Genomic DNA, 23,566 nt, shown 5'->3' with positions numbered 1-23,566 from the left:
TCAGATGGTGTGAGTCTGGGAAGGAAAACTCTACTCAGGCCCTGGAAATTCTAATTTCCCTTTTTCTGTGTGCTGTATGCAGGGAGTAGAGTTACAGTGACTGATTATATCAGATTTTGCACTGGGATTGGAAAAGCGGAGGGAAAAATGAATCTTTCCAGGAGTAAGGATATTCCGCTTCCTGATTTACTCTGTGGGAGGCCAGACATACGAACCTCGAAGAAGCCACATTTTATGTTGCTGCTATTTTCCATCATTTTTTTGTCAGGTAGGTCACTTGGTTCCTTAACTTCCTCCCTTTTCAAGTCTCTGAATCTTTCCCCCTGCACCCAGAGCAATTAAACCATATGCAAATCAAAGGTCACACTGTATCTACAAGGCATGTAGTTGGCTAGTCATCTATGTGTGTCTAGGGTTCATGAGACCTCAGTTCAAACCAAAAGAACAGGAAAATTACTGGGACATGATAAAAATAAATTTATTTTTAAGAAATTTTCAAGTAGTAAGGATTTGGGGTGGGGGGTGAGGGGGCACCACTGTAGCATATTACAAGGCTAGTACCCAGTGTCTTTCCTTAGAGATAATTAAGAATTGACTAGTTAAAAGCTCCCATACCTAGCACAGTCTGGCCCAGTACAGACTGGGCCTGTGATTTCATTGGCATGAGGAGCTTCCAATAAGCAAACTCTTTCCCCACCCTTCCCAATGCAGACAACAAACACTTTTTTGACTTAAAGGCTTAGAAGAGTTGTCATGGAACATGGAAAGGATTAGTCATTCGTCTAATAGCCAGTATGTATCATGTCTTCCTGACTCCAAGGGTCACATTCTAACCACTAAGCCATACTACCTCTCACCTTATGCATAGTAGGTGCTTAATAAATTAGATGCCCTCTTATTTTTAAACAGATTAGATGATAAATGTATTAAAGCAGAAATGTGGAATAGCTGAGTATGAAGGCTTAGAGGTGGAACTATATAAGGGTTTCATCTGTATTAGTGTGGGGATTAAAATGGTCCATCTTATAATAAAAGAGACTGAGGCAGAGCTCTGAGTCAATAGCACTTTATTAAAGGGTCTATTACAGGCTATTAAGACTATTAAGTCTAATGAAGAGGACCTTGGATCTTCCTTATGATCTGAGATGCCTCCCTTCTTCCTATAAAAACCTTGTTTTTGTAGGGTTTGATACTCAAATATGCAAAAGAGGCATGGCAAAATACAGAATCTTATTGGTTGATAGACCTTGCCCTTGAGGGCCAAAAATGACATATCAGGAGGGGCGGGGCACAGGTTGGGTGAAACATGAGGAATCTCCACTAAGTGGCCATAAGATGGTCACTTGCTCATGTTGGACAAGAGAGAATGGTCCGGAGGTACAAAAATAAATTGGAGGACTTTCCAAAGCATGAAGGCATCCCACCCATGCTGCATTTGGACATGGAATCTGAGCAAAACAGGGTGGAAATATCTTTGTCAGCATTCTCACGGTTGTGCAAGGGAGCCTTATAACTTGTTAGACAACTAGTGAATATTACATTAAAGTTTAAGGCCTGCTATAAGAACCTATCTATCCCTATATGATTTATGTAGCATAGCAAACTGACTAGTAATATTGGAATAGAATGGGGGTCCAAATGAATTATTTCTCGCATTCAATACAGAACTCACTTATTTCATAGAGAGTTCTCGTCGTTCTTTGTATATTGCCCCTCTCCTCCCCACACTGTTCTCCTGGGGCCATCATTTCTATACCCCTGTGGGGAGAAAGCAACAGACAAAAGTCCTTTGGCTTGAACTTTGCATGTTGCTGGTAACCCATATGTCTTTTTTGATTTGTTTTAATTTAATTCCCCGTGGGTAATTGGGCAGAAACAAAAGTAGATGGCGCCGTTGTGATGGTGACCGTAGGGATTTTGGACTCAGAAGCAAACACAGAGATCATCTTGTCCGACCTCATCATTTTACAGGTGGAGAAACTGAGTCCTTGAGAAGGGAAATGATTTGCTCTTGATCACAGAGTGTTAAATGGCACAGCTAAGATTCGAACCTGGGTCATCTAATGCCAAATTCAGTACTTTCTACTAAGTCATACTGCCTCATATGAGACTATTGTAATAGGGATTTGGTGCATACCTAAGGGGGCGAACTGAGACACAAATTAATAAAATGATGTCATTTGCATTGTTTCTGGTAAGAACAGACTCTATAAATGTAGGTTAGTCAGAGCTTTTTAACAGAGAAAATACATGTAAAAATCCAATCAAAGTCCGCCTTTACTCTGTAGGGATAACAGTCTCCCAGCCTACTTTTTCTTCTTGTTTTTTTTAAAGCTCCTTTGATTGAGATTTTGCTTGATTTAAGTAGAACCATAGGGGATATGTATCTATGACTCAGGTGCTAAATAGGCATTGATGACAGAACTGCAGCAGCTAAATGGTGCAGTAGATACCTCATCAGGCCTAGAGTCACGAAGACCTGAGTTCAAATGTGGCCTCAGACACTTACCAGCTGTGTGACCCGGGGCAAGTCCCTTAACCCTGGTTGCCTCAGTTTCCTGATCTGTAAAGTGAACTGGAGCAGGAAACCACTCTAGTATCTTTGTTGAGAAAACCGCCAATGGGATCATGTAGAGTCAGACATGACTGAAAAATGACTGAACAACCCTGGGTAAAGAAAAGAGCATCAGTGAAGCTTAAAAAAATACAGGGAAGAAATCACAATTTGGAATGAGACAGAACCACAGCAAAGAAGGTAGAAAATGTAAAAGAAGCCCGACTTTCCATTTACCCTTTTGCAATCAGATCCATACACATAGTTGTGCATAGCATCCAGACAGCATTTAGTGTGAAGTAGCTGATTTGTGTTGATCTTGAGAAGACAGTCTTGCCCTTCTAAGATACAGACCACTAATATATGTCACTTATCCACCCCAAATGAGGAAGGTGTCAAGTGAGAGGACTTTGGTTTTGGGGAGAGAAAATACAACTTTGATTAATTATTTTGAATTGGGTTGCTTATTTGTAAAGTGTATGTTTTGTGTGTTTTCTTTAGGAATGTTGAGGATTCTATTAAAGAGCTATGAACCAGCTATCCTGACATTTCTTTCTCTTTGGGGATTTTGCATAGGACTCTTGGGCCGTGAATTTAATCAGGTATCATAGAAAATAAGTCAGAGAATGGGATGAAGATAAGTTAAATGGGAGAAATAAAATAAGTTAAAATGGGATTTTTTTTAAAAAAGAAAGCAACAACAGATTCTGTTCTGTCCTGAGTGTATGAAACAGTGTTTATGTGAAAATTCACTTGAAAAATTGTATCCAATATTTAAAACGTTTTCAAAAGCAAGAAAACATTTTGTAAATAAAGGAGAAATATGGATTACAAAGGCTTAAGCCCTGGAATTTAGGCAATTTGATTCTCTTTTGGGGTCCTTGGCTTCTAGCTATCATTCCTCTTTTCCTATTCTGGCTTATTTTTCTTTGTCTACAAATATAGCAGACATCTCTTTTTTAAGAAAAACTTCCTTTGACTCTTGTCCTGCCCATTTTCCTACCTTTCTTGACTGCCAAACCTTATATGCAAGAGGTTTATTGTCAGCTGATTCCTTTTCTTTAGCACTGTGCACAGCATCCAAAGGAAGGCAGGTCCATTTGGTCCATAAAAGCAGAATCATATCCCTTGAGAGAAGTACAGAACTTCAGATGCACAGCCCATGTGTCCTATCCTGCATGCAGCTCCCCAGATGATTTTCCTTCCCATCAGCTTCTTGGAGCACCTAGTTTCTTTCAAGGCTCAGCTCAGTCTACTTTCTACATGAAACCTTTCCTAGTATTCCTACCTCCTAGTGCCTTCCTTTTTCCCAAATTACCTTGTATTATATTTTTGTTGTGGGGTGGGAGGCATATACTTATGTATATATAATGTATATATATATATATATATATATACATATATATATGTATGTATCATCATCTCCCATAGCATATAATTTTACATTTGTATCATCAGTACCCACCACATACCTGGCACATAGCAGGTACTTATAGCCCTTGACTATTCTGTTCCCCCAATTATTAGATCCTTCTGGTGGCATGGCAATCATTATTCCTATACAGCCTTATTCTGGCTTCTACTTCCTTGACAAAACCCTTTTTCCTTTGGCCTGCTGCTTCTAGAAGTCCCCTTGAAAAGACTTTCTGGTTGACTGCTACACTATTTCCTACATGCCTGGAAAATAATTTCCCCAAAATCCTTTCAAGAGGAACTTATGTTTGGCAGCTTTCTTGCCTGCCCAGTCTCGTATCTCCTAGGTGCCTCTATGAAAAGACTTTCTGGCCAGCAACAATCTTGTTGCTTTGGTCAGCAAGATTGGCTTCTTGAGTCAGCAAGATTGACTGCTTTGGTCAAAAGATTAGTACATAGGATCAATAAAAGAATTTCATTGAAACAAAGCTGTATCTGTTGACCAATTTTTAGAGGGAACATCCTGATTAAAGATGAGCAAGCCTAGATAAATATTGCTACCAAACTCTCCACCTTCAAATATTGATTGATAAGAATTGAGATGTATGTTTAGTTTCAATTCAGGAGAAGGCAACCCTCATACCAGGAGTACAAATATCAAGTCAGCCTCCCCACTATAGACACTGGAGAATCCATGTAGGTATGTGTGGGGTGGGGAAGGGTCCAGTCATGATTGCCTATTCCTCCTGCTGAGGTGATTCTGCCTATTAGTCTGAGAGCCTCTATTCGTATTGTGGTCAGTTTAAGAAGAGTGGGGTTAACACCAGGATCCCACAGTGATGAAGCCTTCCTTGAATCCCCCAGCCACTATGACTAGTGACTAAATCAACTCTACCTACCACAGGTTCTGGATTCCATTTTCCTTCCCTTCTGGCAACAATTACACACTCCAGGTTGAGGTCTTGGTGGACTCTGGGGTCCCGGCAGCTTTGTTGACCACAATGTGGTTTAGCAAGAAAACATTCCTGGGCCATGAGTAGTACAAGTAGTCAACCAGAGTCCTCTTCATATAGGTCCACTCGTGCAAAAAACTAGTTCCCTCCAACTTGTGTGGGAAACTGCTATGAAATCCTCACCTTCAACCTGACTGGTGCCTTTTTGTCCCCACTGGTTCTTGGCATCTGCTTGCCAGTACTGAATGATTTCCCTTTTGTGAGCAGTTGAAGCGCATCATTTCATCTTCCCCACTGTCTTCAATAATGTCATACTGACCCAGCAGCCACTAGCTATCTTCCCTAGTAAATAGCATGCTTGCCAGAATATGTTGTGCCATAAAAGCCAAGACCCTGCCTAGAATTAAAGGATTTCAGAACTAAAAAGGAACTTAGAATCTAATATATCCAGTCCTGCTATTTTACAGATAAGAAAACTCAGGACTTGCCCAAGGTCATGCAAACTATTACTGGCTGAGGCTGGATCAGAACCCAGCCATTCCTCCTTCTTGTAGGTCATCAACCCAATCCTGATTATACCATTAGCATATAGCTCCATGGGTCTCTTTTCCTGCGACTATACCCATTCCAGAGCTCTAGTATTGCCTATTGATAAAAAGAACAGTGACCTGGGCTTGTTTCATGTTTACTTTAATGTCATTATAATAAAGGACTGGTACCTGTTCCCTCTTATTGTCAAACTTCTGGGCCAGTAAATTGGGCCTTTATGTCAGTGTGAGAGGGGGTAAGTGACTGTGGGTAAATGTAAGTATGTGTTTGTGTGAATGTGAATGAATGTGGGTGTGGATGAGTGTTGGTGAGTGTGCTCACCCCTTTGATCATCTTCAGAGGCATCTAAAGATCCAGAGGGCGGAGGAGGTACTGCTTGGGGCAGAAAAAGTACAGATATGGAAAGCAAGGACCTGAGTTTAAATTCTTCCCAGCTGCTACTTGCTGGCTATGTGATCCCAGACAAGTCACTCAACCTCTCTGGGCCTCAGATTCTTGATCTAATTTGGACTAGATGATCTCTGAGGCCCCTTCTAGCTCTTTGGTCTTGTGAGGGGACTCCATTGGAGTCTGAACCTGAAGATCCCTCTGGGTCAGCTGGAGATCCCACAGCTGGATGGTCTGCAAATGTCATATTTCATTCCAATGCTGAACCAGAACCACCAGATTGGCCCAAATCAGGCATGGCCAACAACAGTAATTCTGACATCTCAAGACTCTGGACTTGTCCATGTAAAGGAGACTTGAGGAAGAGAGAAAATGACTTTTGAGCTCCTGACAGCTACATGTGAGAGATATCTGACCTTTCAAGATGTGGCTGCAGACTCCCCCCAGGAGGAATGGGGGTTGTTGGAACCTCCTCAGAAGGACCTGCTTAGGGATGTGATGCTGGAGAATTCTGAGAACTTTGTGTCTCTAGACCTTTCAGTTTCCAAAGCATTTCGGACTTCCCATTTGGAGACAAGAGAAGCACCAGGTCTTCTAGCAGGAGAAACCCTGAGAAGCATGTACCTAGATTCCATTTTTCAGACCAGTAGTGAAAACAAGGATTCAACCCCAAAGCTTTGTATCTCTATGGGAACATCATCTAAGGAGAGAATCATAAAGGATTGTTCCTAGAATTCTGAATTGGGAGCTGCTTGGGGTTGTACTCTCAAGTCAAAAATACAGAAGAACAGCAAGGTAAGACTGCACAGAAAGTTAGCAGTAATTCACAGAACAATTAATTAGGTATTCATGAATGTAATACTTTTGGAAGAAACATTAGTCTGGAATCAATATTCATTCTACAACAGGGAGTTCTTATAAGCACTTGTTTTTATAAATATGATACCCTTGGAAAAACTTAAAACAATTTTCAGAACTAATTAAATATAATATGATCACCTTGGGAAATAAACTTTGTAAGTATAATAATTATAAGAAGCCCTTTACTTACAATTCATTACCATAGAGTATGGAATACACTCAAGGAATATACTCTGAGTATATATATGGTGAAGACTTTAGCATCATTCTATCTTGCTGTACAAAAAACCCCATTCATATTGGAAAGACATCCCCTCAATAAATGTAATGAATGTGGGAAATCCTTCAGCAGTGAGCAATAACTACCTGAACATAAACAGTTCATATCAGAGAGAACTCTTATAAATGTAATAAATGTGAAATGTGGGAAATTCTTCAGGCAAAGGTCATCCCTTAGGTGACATTGGAAAATTAATCCTGGAAACCCTATACATGTAGGGAGAATGTAGGGGAATCTTCAGGCAGAAGAAATTCCTTGAAATACATAATTTCATGCCATACATTCATAGAGGTGAGAAACCCTTTGAATGTGGTGAATATTGAGAAAGCCTTCAGAAGAACGACTATCTAAACACCCGGAAACTCATACTAGAAGGAAGTCTTATGAACATAATGAGTGCTGGAAAGCCTTCACCATGATTGCACTCCTTCAAACATGTAAGCTAATTCTTCCTGCAGGGAAATACTTGGAATGTAATGAATGTGGGAAAGGCTTCAGGTACAGCTCACATATTAAGTGACATCCAAGGACTCATACTGGAGGGCACACACAGAAAAGTGATTAAAGTAGAAAAGACCCTGAGCAGCTCATTCAACATGAGAGAATTCATACTGAGCAATAAAACCTATAAATGTGATGAATCTAGGAAAAGCCTGTAGGGAAACTTTGATATACATAAGATAATCTGTACTGGGGAGAAAGCTTACACATAGAATGAACGCAGGAAAATTTTTCAGGCTGTCTTGCTTATCTGTGTTTTGCTGATAACTGCCTTCTATTCCCTATGTGTGTTCTTGTAAAAGCTTCATTGATGTTCTTTTATTTCTTTTCCGGGGTGGGTGGGGGGGTTCGGGTCGTGACTCTCTGAATGTCCTTTCCGTGCTACCGTTGAGTACAGTTTTTGATGTATATTAAAATAAAAAAGGAACAAGTGGTTGAGAATGGGATTTGGATCTCTGAACCACAGCTTTAAACAGAGCAATCTCACATGTGCTCCCAGGCAGAGATATACTTCACGTAAGAAAAGTTATTAAAAACTTGTCTGACCCTATTTGAACATCAGTGGAGCACACAGGTTGTGCATCTGTTATTTCTTGATCTCACCATGACTGGTCCACTTCCCTTTCTGGTCATACATCTCTTTAATATCTTTAATGCTGCTGCTTTTGTACAAATGTGTGTGTATGTGTGTATGTGTGTGTGTGTGTGTGTAAAATATGTGGCAGCTAACTTCTAATATACATCTCTCCGTTGCCTTCCTGATAACTTGCAAACTTAATCCTTTGGAAATTGTGGTATTATGATTGACAGCCACGTAACATCCCTGAAAGAATACTCTAAGAATCTAAAGGATCTATGATCTCATTGGGACAGAGATTCCTGCCACAGAATCCATTCATGCCTACCCAACCTGTGCTATTCTTGCCCAGGTCTGCTCAAAAGTTCTTCTGGTAATATAAAAAAGGCAAATGACAGTCTCTGCCATCAAAGAGCTTATAATCTAATTATTGTGCTTAATAAATACTTTATGATTTCAGTCAGTCAGTAAGTATTTATTAGTATGTCTCAGGCACTGCACTAAATGCTGGAGTAAGGGATTTGAATTTTCTAATTTTCAACAGTGTTGTTCTATGTGGCCCAGACCTATACTAAATGGAAATTGTCAAGTAAACGTTCATGTGGAAAGGTTGTTTCGTATACTGCAACAGTAGAAGAAGATGAAATAATATGCAGAGCCCTTATTATTAGGAGTGCTATATCACCATAAACTATCATCATCATCATCACCACCATCACCACCACCACCACCATTATCATCATCGTTGTCTTTGAGCAAAGAGGAGAAAGAAGACCTTTCAGTCTTCTTATCTTCTCATATTCTCAAATGGAAGAAATCACTGCACTCTAGCTGAACTTCCCCATTCAGCCTATGGGGGAGGGGGCTAAATTCTGTCCTAAGACATCTGTCTGATATCTGTCTCTTGAAGCCTAAGTCTATGAGAATATATGAGTTGTTCCACTCTTGCTTCTTTGTTCAGACAAGGGGGATGACTATAGTCCTTCAGATACAAAACAAAGTAAACAAGAGATAATTATATGAATAAAGTATTCTTTAAAATTGCTTGATTACATCAAATAGAATTTGAAAGCAAATTTTCTGATAAGGACAGATGACCTACACTAAAATGAGCCAGTTACTTTAAAAAGGCAGTACATTTCTGCACAAACTCTGAAAGGCTGCTTTGGGGATTTTTTGGCTACTTTATTTTAACTTAGATTTTAAAAAGAAAAAAATAATCACTTGTCGTCTAAAGTCCATTTATGGTCTGTCTTATGTGAAGATAATGTTATTAAGTGTGCCATGTAATAAAAATTATTGCAATTAATAATAGCTCAGTTGCTTAGTGCTTAATATATAACATATATTATGTATAAAATAGTGTGTTATATACCTCTTGGAATCTATCCATAGACCCTTGAGAGACTGTTTACCCAAGGTTAAGAACCCCTGTGCCATATGGTTTACAAAGTGCTTTCTTCTCAACAACTCTTTGAGATAGACAATGCAAATATTATCATTCCCTTTTTTTGAATGAGAACACTTAGGCATAGGGAGTTTTGATGAATAGTGCTAAGGAATGTTAAGAAGTCCCCTGAACTTGTCTTTTTGAGTTGCCACATTTTTCAGAAATGTCTAGAGTATGCAGGAGGCCCTGAATGTGTCACGGATGAAATCCTCCCTGACCTGACACAATTTCTTGTTTGCATCCCAAGCTGGACTCCCTGTGTGTCCTTGGAAGTCAAGACAGAGGTCAGTCAGTCTGCTTGCAGCAGGGACCCTTATAGATAAATAGACCATCATATCTTCATGGTCTGGCAGTTCCCAAGGGAAAAGAATGCCACTTTTGCCATCGCCTTTCTCCTTCCCTTGGGAGGGGTTTTGTTCTTTTCACACCTTTACTGCATCTTTCCCCCTTCTATGCCATGCCCCTTTAGGTGGAGATTTGTGCTTTCTCTTCCTTCCTTTCTCCTACTGTCGTATATATGCAAACTTCTGTATGGATTATGAACTCTTTGGGTTCCACGTGTGTGTTCATTTCTCTTAATAATCCCAGTTTTCACACAAGTTTTGTGAAATTGTGATTGACTTGACAATAGTAACTATTCAATAGATATTCTGGTAAAGTTTCAGAGAGCGGTTTTAATTATAGTTATTGTTACTAAAAGCAATGTAGAATTAGCTAATGACAAGACTAGAACTAGAAGAACCTTCTTGTGAATGAAGACCACCCCACACAACTAGTTTGGACAACTAAAACTAGCCACTATGGCCCACCTAGATGTCCTAAATTCACAAGTTAATTGCCCAACCCTCCATTTAATTTTACAATTGAACAAAATGCTTGCTCCAGATGGAGTGTGAGTCTCTCCAACAGTTATTTTCACTTTTCAAAATTCTCATGAGTTCAAATCTGACCTCATATACTTATTAGCTGTGTGACCTTGGACAAGCCACTTAACCTATATCTGCCTCAGATTTTTCATCTGTAAGGTCAGGACTATCATAGCACCTCCCTTCTAGGGTTGTTGGGAGAATAAAATGAGATAATATTTGTAAAGCACTTGGCTTAAATTACTACATAAATGTTAGCTGTCTGTGTAGGACAGCGACCCTTCCCCAAATTAAATTCAGAGGCTTCTCAAGGTAGAAAGTAGAAAGGAATTTTATTGCTTTCTCATGAGAAAGGATGCCACCCAAGTAGGGGCACTTTAACTGTGTTTTACATTTATTTGGTCTGAATAAATGAGCACATCTCCTGAACAGATTACAGGAGAGTATGAAAGACTCAGATGGACGCCAGTCCTTTTATTGGCTTTTCCTTCCAATATTCTGCCAGGCTCTTCATTGGCCATATATAACCCCCTGACTGCCTACGTCATGCTGTCCTCAAATGGCTCATTTAAACATGCATGCAAGCCTCTGACCTTTCACCCGACTGACCTGAGGCCTGGTTGCTAGATCAGAGCTCTGATTGGAAGTAGTTCCCATCAGTCACCTGACTTACATTCTGCTAAAGCTGGGGTGGGGGAGGGGGAGAGGGACACCTTCAACTCTGTGGAAACAAAACTCTTCCCCCAATCTCTTACATGGCTATTATGATTTCTGCTTTGTAGCGCTATTAACTAATTAGAGGCAGATTGGGGCAGCCGGTTAGAGTCAGGAAAAAATAAGCCCCGAACTCTTTCTGGAGCTTTCTACTTGCATGATCTTGACAAGTTTCTTAGCATCGGCATGCCTCAGACAGCCCCTAGGTCTGGTCTACTAAATTATAACCTATCTGGGATCTGTGCAATTGGAGGAGTCCCTACTACCTTGAGATCCCCCTGTGCTGCGGGTATCTTTTAATTAGAAAACACTAAAATCTGTATTGGCTAAAGTGTTTCAAGTTGTATTCTAACCCTTCCTAGTAGCAGCATGTAGTAGCAGAACTTTTTTTCCCCTGTTTTGTTTCATCAGGTGCAACAACTTCTCTACCCTCTTCTAAAAACAGATAATTACGTATTTGTACATGCTTTCTTACCACTAATGACCTTTGTGGCTGCTTTAGAAATGGATTTTTATGTACTCAGGAACATGTTTTGGCAGGTAAGAACTATTTTCAAGTAAACTTGTCACCCCTTGATTATATGTATTAATCGAGGACATGGATGTTGTGGGGAACTCAAAGATACATGATCTACAAACTACATTTATTTAAGTCTCCTTTCTGTTCATTACTACTTGATTCGTTGATGTCCCTTGTTCTCGAAGATCAAAATGACATCACCACATTGGAGTCAAGGTACAGTGTGTCGACTGTGGCTGATCATACCAGTCTGAGCTCGGAATGCTCTACCACAGCTCAGGCACAAATAGTCCAGATGAATATTTGGAGTGGAGATGTCTGAAAATTTGCGCATCTCATTTCTTTTAAGCTACTGCAGTTCTGCTTCACTCACAGAGCAAAGTGCCTTCTTTGATGGGGGCACACCTTGGCTATAATTATTTATGCATAGACAGAAGGACCGATTTGGCCCTCATTCCTGTTCTCATTTTCATCCCTCTCTCCTGTGAAGGTGCTAAATGAGCAACCAAATAACCCAAGTCTGGGCAATGTATGGGGGAAAGAAAGAGAAGAGATTTTATTTAATAAGCCACCAACCAGGGGCAGCTCATGAACCCTGGAGTCAGGAGGATCTGAGTTCCAGTGTGGCCTCAGGCACTTAGTAGCTGTGTAACCCTGGGCAAGTCTCTTAACCTCAACTGCCTCCAAAACAAACAAACAAAAAACCCCAACAACAAAAAGCCACCAACTGATAGTTGTTTTCTGAATAGCTTTTCTGAACTTTCTTGAAGGAAGCTGTTTTGTCTATTCTTGTTTTTCTAGACTAGTTGTCTTTGGAGCAGAGAGGGAGTATAGAGGAGTGGTTAGAGAGCCAGCCTTAGAGTCAGGAAGACCTGACTGCCTCCTCTGTCACATTATTGGCTCTGTGATCCTGGGCAGATCATTTAATCTCTCAGTGCCTCGGCAATTCCCCAAGATTATGTTGCTGAGCACTTTTCCATCGGTAGAGGAAGGTTAATCGTCAGGAGGTCTGTGCACCAATGGAATCACAAATCCAATAAAAACATACAAACCCAGACCTCTAAAGATATTTCAATTTGATGAACATTTTTATTAGGTACCTACTATATCCAGTTATGACCTAATGTAGTTTCCAGTAAACTTTTCTCTTTGAGAATTAGGTTTTGTGGTTAGAATTCTTCCATGTGGAGGCAATGATGTTAAGAATCTTTGTGAAGACTGAGCATGCATTTTGCTTCATTAATCTTTTGTTCAGCCTCATTTGGCTTCAGTAGAAAACAAGGAAATTATTTGTCTCATTTCAATGCAATATACCTTGTACTTCTGCAGACTGCCTAGGTGCTATATAGATATAACAAGGCTCAATTATAGCATTTTGAAAGGGACTATGGAAAAACTCTTCTGGATAGGTTCATGAAAGTCTGAAACCTTGGAGACAAGATAGTTTTCGTCTACTGCTTGGATTAATCAATTAATATTTAATAATTGTTAAATACGTATATAGCACTGTGAGAGAGATAAAGAAATAGTAAACATGATTTCTGCTGATGAGCTTACAATTTAGTTGATGAGATAAAACATAGACAATATGAAGAATGACATAGCAATACAGAATTTAATATAAGAGATAGCACAGGGTGGTGCTTCCAAATGAGTGGGGAGAGGAATTTAGAAGAGGGTGATACCACCTTGGTCTGAAATGGGCTGGATGGTCAATGGGGCTTGAGTCAAGGCTGAGAGAACATGTCGGTTTTAGAGAGGTAGAGGGGAGGAGGAAACGATATTTTGGAATGAGGAGACCCAGGGAAGTAAGGGGAGAGTATGCTGTGTTCCTTTTGGCCAATATTCAGATGTGTTGTAAAGTCATGAAAACACTAGATTCTTATGGGAAGACAAAACAAAAAAAACCCTCAGTAAATGGTTCAGTTATCATTCTCTGGGAGTATTTGGATCTTTCTAAGTGCTCTTATACTTCTGTGCTGAAAACAGAGATGTAGGAATAGAAAATTAGGTGGTGGTGGGAGGGGGGTCAGGGAAAAGAACTGTTAGGATTAAAAAAACCACAACAAACAAACAACAGTTGATTGGATGAACATATGACCTAAACTGGTTAAGGTCAAGATTTTAAGTTCTTTGTCTCATTTCAGAAGGGCCTAATTGGAGATAGAGCCAAAAGTGAAGGGCAATTGGCAGCAGATCATTTGCCTGCTTCTTAATGGTCTATTTTCAGACCCACTTCAACCATTTGGCCTTTTCTACATGCTAGGGCAGTCACTCCACAAGGGAAACAGTGGTGACTTAGAGTATAGGGATGGAGAAGCTGATTTTTCATGCCGAAAAATTCAGGTAAACTTTGAATCATAGTGTGTATGATATTTGGCAGAAAATCTATAGCAGTAAAAATGAAAGCAAATAGAGTTTTCTGTCTTAACATTTCATGCATATTTCCACCCAATCTGCCCCATTGATTGTACCCTGACTGGCAAACCCACAATTTATTTGTCTGTTCTATCAGTATAGTTCCACAGCAAATGGTTTCAACTTTCTCCACGTTTGCAAGATGTAGTGTAGCTTTGATGTCTAATATTTGGCATGTATAGATAAATATTATTCATCAGCTCCAGGGTTTCAGAGGAGTTGCATGTAATTATGTCATTGCTAATAAGCCCTCCATTGAAAATCTGTTCATTTTGCAATTAATGAAGGATAAAGAGAGGGGCAGCTAGGTAACACAGTGGATAGAGTACCAGGCCTGGGGTCAGGAAGACTCATCTTCCTGAGTTCAAATCTGGTCTCAGACACTTACTAGTTGTGTGACCCTGAGCAAGTTACTTAACCCTGTTTGCCTCAATTTCCTCATCTGTAAAATGAGCTGGAAAAGGAAATGGCAAACCACCCTAGTATCTTTGCCAAGAAAACTCCGTATTGGGTCATGAAGAGTTGGACACAATTGAAAAAAGCAACAACAATAGGACAGAACAAGGACTTTTTCTCCATCTTTAGCACTGAACTTAAGAGGAAATCCATTTAACTTGTGACATTAGGAATTTAGGTGGCATTTTAAGATATTTTTGACATTGGGGACTGTTAAACTATACTAACAAGGCTGTAATTTGTTTTAATCCCTTGAGGTCTTGGAAATAAGGTATAATTTAATTTGAAAACATATATGTATTGTCTGGCCTGGAGGCAGACAATTGGACAAGAATACAATTTTGAAAAGCATCTATGTTGAAAAGCATCTGTGATTATAACAAATAGGTAATTTAAAGTTTGATTACTGAAAATAAATAAGTCTAATTATAACTTGATTTTACAGATTTTAATAACTGGAATTACAAGCTTTGCTGCAGCTTTCATTTTAATTGGATACATTGTCACGAAATTCAATAGGTATAAATGGGATCTTCAATCTTGCATATTCTTTAGTATCACTGTTGGCATCACAGATCCTCTTCAGTCCGTGAATCCCTTGAAAACTGTAGGTATGTTATATTTGATATTATTATTATCTTGATCTTTTGAGTAAGTACTTGAAAATTCCTTGAATTACCAGAAAAATAATCAGCATTTTATACTTAATAATATATAGGACTCACTATGTGCCAGGCTCTGTTCTAGACTCTTTATAGCTATTATCTCATTTGATCCTCACAACAAACCTGAGCGGTAGGTGCTTTGATTTTCCCCATGTTACAAAGAAGGGAACTGAGGCAAAAATGACTTGCCTTAAGGCATGCAGCTGGTGTCTGAGGCTGAATTTGAACTCTTTCATGACTCCACGACTGGCGCTCTACCTCTCGTATCACCTTTGCTGTTGTTCAGTCACTTCCGATTTGTCATGACCCCATTTGGGCGTTTTCTTGGCAAAGATACTGGAGTGGTTTGCCATTTCCTTCTCCGGCTCATTTTACAGATGAAGAAACTGAGGCAAACAAGGCTAAGTGACTTGCACAGGGTCACACAGCTAGGAAGTGTCAGGCCAGATTTGAACTTAGGAAGATGAGTGTTCCTGATTCTAAGTCCAGTGCTCTATCCACTGTGCCGCTTCACTGCCCTTAGCTATAGTAATTAGTTAATAATGCTGGTCCCCTTCCCCCTTGTTGTGAGACAGAATGTAAGCTTCTTGAAGGGAGTAACTGTTATATTTTATTTTTTGTCTTTTTATCCCTAGTACCTGTTACACAGTAGGTACTTAATAAATGCTTTTTCAATTGAATTGAGGCTCAAATGAGATAATGTTTTTAAAACCCTTTGCATACCTAAAAGCACTAAAAATAACAATCATTTCGTTAATTTTATTCTATTGAAAATTCTAAGTCCTGTTTTATTTTTTCTTTATTTTCCTCACATATTTTTCTATTTGAATGTTTGTTCACTTGCACATAACCACTTTTGCCATATGCCACATTCACTTGTAATTCATACATTTTATCATGGTTTCTTTTTTTTGAGGTGTTTCCAAAATATTAATTGATATTATTAGAGGGGAATCGTTGATCAGCTGTGGTATCAGTGTTATATTTTTCGGGACTTTTAGAAATTTTGGAAAATGGACTTCAGTGTTTAAAGGTAGGAACTTTTGTTTCTGGTCATGTTCACATGGTGTATTTCAGAACATTCTAGAACTAAATGCAATTCAAGATGCCTTGACTTCACTGATTTCCCATGTTTTATTTCTGGCAAATTAAAAATGACATACTAGGTTAAATCATAGATTTAGAGCTGGAAGGCACTATGGAGGCCCTCTAGTCCAAACCCCTTCATTTTACAGATGAGAAAACTGAGGCTGAGAATGGCTGATTGTCTTGCTCAGGTTCACACAGCTAATGAGTGTCTGAAGCAGTATTTGAATTCAGTTCTTCCTAATTTCACATCTAGCATTCTATACACTGCAGCGCCTTCACATCCAAAAGATTAGCTTTGTGTTTTTCCAGGCACAAAGAGGGTACGTGCCTTCTGCTGTACCTCCCATATTCATCACAGGATCTTAGCTGCTGACTCTGTATTATTTTCCTCCCAACCCACCTTGGGCAGCATTCCCTTTTCCATATGAATGTTGAAGTCCAGAAGGTTAAGGTTAACAAAAGAGGAGGGCAGGAATGATCATCCAGCAATCATTCATTGATGGAATTAGAAGCTGGACCAGGCCATGGTACATGCATAGGGTACAGGGGAAGGGCCCTAGATAATACTAAAATACTCAGATGAATCTAAGCTGTCGTTGATTAATACGTACAGCTTTAAAACTGAAGTCATAGTTGAAGTCAAAGTTGAGGTCACATGATTCTTGAGATGAAGGCAAATCAAGGGACCTGGATCAGCACCTGGAAAGGTGCCAGTTGGAACCCAAGAAGTGGGACCTGCCAGATTCTTGGAACTAGTGCTCAAGGGGTCTTGGAGGTAAGTCTACATTAGTCTCTAGGTATATTAGAGGTGAGATAAGAGAAGTAAGGGGAAAGATACATGTAGATCAGTTTTGTCAGCCTTACTCTGGAGTGAGCTGGTTTACTGGGCAATTTATTAAGTTTTGTATCTAGGAGAGGTGGGGATAGATTTGCTTTATGTTCATATTCCCCTTACCAGCACTGAGCTCTTTTCTATACTGGAACTAGGTTGTGTTTTAAGAGTTCACTGTGTGAGCCAGTATGATAGAAGTGGCAACTCTACTTTAATTCACTTATTCAATGCAATACCAATCAAACTACCAAGTAATTATTTTATAAAGCTACAAAAAAATCTGGAACAACAAAAGGTCATGAAAATCAAGGGAACCAATGAACAAATGTCAAGGAAGGCAGCCTAGCAGTGCCAGATTTCAAACTATATTACAAAGCCATAATCATGAAAACAATCTGGTACTGGCTAAGAAATAGAGTAGTGGATCAGTGGAATAGATTAAGTGCATAATACACAGCAGCAAATGACCATATTAATCAAGTGTTTGATAAACCCCAAAATCCAAGCTTTTGGGGCAAGAGCTCACCATTTGACAAAATTGCTGGGGAAACTGGAAAGCAGTTTGATAGAAAATAGGTGTAGACCAACATCTCACACCATATATCACAATAAGGTCAAATTAGATAAATGATCTAGATATAAAAGGTGGTATCATATGTATATTAGAGGAGCGTAGAAAAGTTTATCTGTCATATCTGAGAAAATAAAACTGATAGTCTCCATTTTTGTAACTGATTCTATTCTGTACGCTGCGTAAGTCACGTTTCTTTGTCTCTGAGTTCAGTTAAAAAATTCACTTTCTTTTCTGGGTTATTTGAGTTTAGAAGTTCCGTTTTCCTGATAATCACTGTTATGTTTTTGTATCAAGGAAATCTGTTGTCCTTGAAGGATGCAGGTGGATGCCAGAGAGTCTGGTCTGTTATCTTTGCAACACTGGCTGTCTTTCAAGAAAGCCTGGTCTGTTATTGTTGTGACATAACTAGCTATGCAGGTAGACACCATCAAATGAGTTTTCTATAGCAACAAGATGAAGGAGGGGTTGTTATTAGTCCTTCATTCCTAATTTCTAACTAATCATATTGTTCCTCATGTCTGTAATGCTTCAGACTATCTAACCAATCATATTGTTTTCCCCATCTATGATGCTGCCTTTTAGCTTTAGGATGCTCCTCCTTTTGTCTGTAAAAATTATGTATCTGCCCTTATTTCGAGTCTTTTGGCTTGCTGAGGAGCTGAAGACCTCTTTTATTGGTAATTGCTAGCCTTATCAATAAATTAAACATACTCAGAACTTTGTGCCTCAGTTTACCTTAATTTCAATCATAACATATTCATAGATAAGGGAAGAGTTTATGGTTAAACAAGAAATAGAGAGAATAACAGGAAGTAAAATGGATAATTGTGATTACATGAAATTAAAAAGGCTTTGCACAAGAAAATTAATGTGGCCAAAATTAGAAGGAAAGTGGAAAAAAATTTATAAAAAGTTTCTCTGATAAAGGCCTCATTTCTCAAACATATAGGGAACTGAGCCAAATTTATAAAAATAAAAGCCATTTCCTTCTTGATAAGTGACCAAAGGACATGAACATGCAATTTTCATAAGAAAAAAATCAAAGCTATCAATAATTGCATGAAAAAATGCTCTAAATCGCTATTGATTAGAGAAATGGAGATTAAAACAACTCTGAGGCACTACCTCACAATACCAGATTGTTTAACATAACAGAAAAGAAAAATCATAAAAGCTGAAGGGGATATGGAAACATTGGAACACTAACACACTGTTGGTGGAGTTGTGACCTGGTCCAACCATTCTGGAAAGCAATTAGGAACTATGCCTAAAGGGCTATAAAACTGTGCATACCCTTTGACTACGTACCCTTTGACCCAGCAATACCACTACTAGGGCTATATCCCTAGACTCATATGTACAAAAATATTTATAGCAGCTGTTTGTGGTGGCAGTGAATTGGAAATTGAGGGGATACCCATCAATTGGGGAGTGGCTGAACAGGTTGCTGTAAATGATTGTGATGGAATACTATTGTGCTATAAGAAATGATGAGCAGGATGGTTTCAGGAGAAACCTGAGAAGACTTATGTGAACTGGTACAAAGTGAACTGATGCATGAGCAGAACCAGAACACTATACATAGTAACAGCAGTATTGTAAGGATGATCAGCTGCAAACAACTTAGCTACTCTGATGGATACAATGATCCAAGTCAATTCCAAAGGACTTATGATGGAAAATGGTAACTACCTCTAGAGAGAGAACTGATAAACTCAGTGCAGATTGAAGCATAGTTTTTTGACTTTCTTTGTTTCTTGCTTTTTACTTTATTTTTTGCAACATGGCTAATATGAAAATATATTTAGCGTGAAAAAAAGTTGGCTGTGAAAGTTGTCAGTGATTGATTGAGAGAGATAGGAAGGGGAGAGTATTAGATCAGCCACACACCCAGAAATATTTGAATTAACTGATGAGGACTCAGCAATCAAACAGTTCTTTTCTTCAGGTTCTTTCTCTATGCTTTGGTGGTAGGGAATGACACTTCTAACTAAATATCTGTCTTGGCCTCTCTATTCTGGCTGTTGAAAAGGAACATATCTGTGGGGAAACAGAAATTTACAGATTTTTAGTATTTCAGATACACCTGGAAGGCAACAACGGCCATCATCTAGTCATGAATCATTGATTTTAGAACTGGAAGTCACCGTAGAAGACCTTGAGCCCAACTCCCTAATTTTACCAGTGGGGAAACTGGGCCTCAAAGAAGTTAAGTGACTTGCCCAGTATCACACAGCTAGTATCTGCATCAGCATTTGAACCCAGATCTTCCTAACCCCTAAGTCCAGTGTGCTGTCCTCTAAGGTTGCCTTTCTCCTAGCTTTGTAGCCAAGAAAACTGAGACCCAAAAAGGTTAAGTCACTTGTGGTTAGTTAATAACTGAGCCAGGAGTAGATCCAAGTTCCCTTTCTCAATCCAGTCTGCTTTCAAATATGGTCAAACAATAGCATACAAATGGCCAAGTATGGAGATATCATGGACACTTCTTATGAAATATTCAAGAATTACAATTCAGCCACTCTTTTCTTTTCAAACAGAGTTATACACAGCAGGAGATATGATTGTAGATATTGTTGGAAGTATCATAGTGGGATCTTGGACTGCAAAAATCGTCCAATACGTGCTGGCAGACATATTTGGTGATATAGTGACTGATGTCATTCTTTGCTTCTCAACGGTATACTTGACTTTCTATGTTGGTAAGAAAAGTGAGAAAAAAAGACATATGCAATATGTAGAAGTGAATTACTCATTCTTTTTCTCCCTTATTTTCTGGTTCTGTTATTTTTTTTTACCCTTTCTTCTTCTTTTTTCTTTTTTTCTATTTAATTTATTTAATATATTTTAGTTTTCAGCATTGATTTTCACACGAGTTTGAATTGCAGATTTTCTCCCCATTTCTACCCTCCTGCCCACTCCAAGATGGTGTATATTCTGGTTGCCCCGTTCTCCAGTCAGCCCTCCCATCTGTTCCCCCACTCCCCTCCCATCCCCCTTTCCCTTCTCCTCTTGTAGGGCAAGATAAATTTCTGCACCCCATTGCCTGTGTATCTTATTTCCTAGTTGCATGCAAAAACTTTTTTTTTGTTGTTTTTCAATGTCTGTTTTTAAAACTTTGAGTTCCAACTTCTCTCCCTTCTTCCCTCCCTGCCCACCCTCCCTAAAAAGGCAAGCAATTCAACATAGGCCACAAGTGTATCATTATGTAAAACCCTTCCACAACACTCATGTTGTGGAAGATTAACTATGTTTTGCTCCTTCCTAACCTATCCCCCTTTATTGAATTTTCTCCCTTGACCCTGTCCCTTTTCAAAAGTGTTTGTTTTTTATTACTTCCTCCCCCATCTGCCCTCCCTTCTATCATCCCCCCTTTTTTCTTCTTCCTCCTTCTTTCCTGTGGGGTAAGATATCCAATTGAGTGTGTATGGTATTCCCTCCTCAGGTCAAATCCAATGAGAGCAAGATTTACTCATTCCTCTTCACCTGCCCCCTCTTCCCTTCCTAGAGAACTGCTTTTTCTTGCCACTTTATGCGAGATAATTTATCCCATTCTATCTCTCCCTTTCTCCCTCTCTCAATATATTCCTCTCTTATCCCTTAATTTGATTTTATTTTTTTAGATATCATCCCTTCATATTCAACTCACCCTGTGCCCTCTATGTGTGTATATATGTATATATATACACATATATACACCTACATATATAAATACATAGACACACACATATGTATATACATGCATACACACACACACAAACACACACACACACATATATATATACATATATATATGTGTATATATATATATATATACATGCATATTCCTTTCAGCTACTATGATACTGAGGTCTCATGAATCATACATATCATCTTTCCATGTAGGAATGTAAACAAAACAGTTCAGCTTTAGTAAGTCCCTTATGATTTCTCTTTCTTGTTCACCTTTTCATGCTTCTCTTGATTGTTGTGTTTGAAAGTCAAATTTTCCATTCAGCTCTGATCTTTTCACTGAGAAAGCTTGAAAGTCCTCTACTTTATTGAAAATCCATATTTTGCCTTGGAGCATGATACTCAGTTTTTGCTGGGTAGGTGATTCTTGGTTTTAATCCTAGCTCCATTGACCTCCAGAATATTGTATTCCAAGCCCTTCGGTCCCTTAATGGGGAAGCTGCTAGATCCTGTGTTATCATGATTGTTTTTCCACAATACTCAAGTTGTTTCTTTCTGGCTGCTTGCAGTATTTTCTCCTTGACCTGGGAGCTCTGGAATTTGGTGACAATATTCCTAGGAGTTTTCTTTTTGGGATCTATTTGAGGAGGTGATCTGTGTATTCTTTCAATTTATATTTTGCCCTGTGGCTCTAGAATATCAGGGCAGTTCTCCTTGATAATTTCTTGAAAGATGATATCTTGGCTCTTTTTTTGATCATGACTTTCAGGTAGTCCAATAATTTTTAAATTATCTCTCCTGGATCTATTTTCCAGGTCCGTAGTTTTTTCCAATGAGATAATTTCACATTGTCTTCCATTTTTTCATTCCTTTGGTTCTGTTTTATAATATCTTGATTTCTCATAAAGTCACTAGCTTCCACTTGCTCCAGTCTCATTTTTAAGGTAGTATTTTCTTCAGTGGTCTTTTGGACCTCCTTTTCCATTTGGCTAATTCTGCCTTTCAAGACATTCTCCCTCATTGGCTTTTTGGAGCTCTTTTTCCATTTGAGTTATTCTATTTTTTAAGGTGTTGTTTTCTTCAATATTTTTTTCAGTATTTTTTGGGTCTCCTTTAGCAAGTCATTGACTTGTTTTTCATGGTTTTCTCGCATCTTTCTCATTTCTCTTCCCAGTTTTTCCTCTACTTCTCTAACTTGCTTTTCCAACTCCTTTTTGAGCTCTTCCATGGCCTGAGACCAGTTCATGTTTTTCTTGGAGGCTTTTGATGTAGGCTCTTTGACTTTGTTGACTTCTTCCGGCTGTATGTTTTGGTCTTCTTTGTCACCAAAGAAAGATTCCAGAGTCTGAGACTGAATCTGAGTGTGTTTTCACTGCCTGGCCATCTTTCCAGCCAACTTACTTGACCCTTGAGTTTTTTGTCAGGGTATGACTGCTTGTAGAGCAAACAGTACTTTGTTGTAGGCTTGAGGGGATGTGCTGTTGATTTCAGAGCTATTTCTATACAGTCAGCTCTGCCACACCAGTACTCCTCCTTTCCCAAGAACCGCCAACCCAGACCTGAGGCAGGCTCTGCACTCCTGCTCTGATCTGCCACTTAATTCCTCCCACCAGGTGGGCCCGGGGCGGGAAGTAACTGCAGCTGTAGTTCTGTAGCTGCACCACCCCCGCTGCCTCTGGGGGGTTGGCTGGACCGTGAACTCTGTCCCCTGCAGCTTTTCCCACTAACCTTCTCTGTTGTCTTTGGTGTTTGTGGGTTGAGAAGTCTGGTAACTGCCACAGCTCACTGATTCAGGGCGCTAGGGCCTGCTCTGCAGGCTCCTGGCCTGGTTGGTCCTTCCACTGCCCACGCTGAGCTTCACTCCCCTCTGCTCTATGAGGGATAGACCTCATCCTGTGACCATCCAGGCTGTCCTGTGCTGGATCCCTGCTTCCCCCTGCTATTTTGTGGGTTCTGCAGTTCTAGAATTTGTTCAGAGACATTTTTTATAGGTTTTTGGAGGGACCTGGCGGGGAACTCACACAAGTCCCTGCTTTCCAGCTGCCATCTTGGCTCTGTCCCCCTTTACCCTTTTTTCTTGTGACACCTCTGCCATGATATCTTTTATTTGACCCCTCATATCATCCTTTTACTACCCCAGTTACTTCCCAGATTTCCTTTTCATTTTTGTCTTTGACTTTTCCTATCACTTCCTCTCTGATCACCCACTCCCTATAGCTGTCAAAGAATCCCAGAGTT

At 39.4% G+C, this 23,566-nt stretch overlaps 1 protein-coding gene across 1 annotated transcript in view; it reads left to right on the top strand.

The window, feature by feature from the left end:
* Positions 1–208: 208 nt before the first annotated feature.
* SLC9C2 (solute carrier family 9 member C2 (putative)) overlaps positions 209–23,566 on the top strand; it is a 109,721-nt gene continuing 86,363 nt past the window's right edge. Inside the window, exons 1-6 of the mRNA XM_036755503.1 lie at positions 209–268; positions 3,056–3,156; positions 11,517–11,645; positions 14,945–15,110; positions 16,081–16,197; positions 20,197–20,358. Coding sequence (XP_036611398.1) covers positions 235–268; positions 3,056–3,156; positions 11,517–11,645; positions 14,945–15,110; positions 16,081–16,197; positions 20,197–20,358 — 709 coding nt within the window. The 5' untranslated portion in view covers positions 209–234. The remainder of the gene's footprint in view (positions 269–3,055; positions 3,157–11,516; positions 11,646–14,944; positions 15,111–16,080; positions 16,198–20,196; positions 20,359–23,566) is intronic.

Source organism: Trichosurus vulpecula, chromosome 4, assembly GCF_011100635.1.
Source record: "Trichosurus vulpecula isolate mTriVul1 chromosome 4, mTriVul1.pri, whole genome shotgun sequence".
Lineage (NCBI taxonomy): Eukaryota > Metazoa > Chordata > Mammalia > Diprotodontia > Phalangeridae > Trichosurus > Trichosurus vulpecula.
Note: the sequence above shows the minus strand (reverse complement) of the source record. Positions and strands in the feature narration are given on the sequence as shown.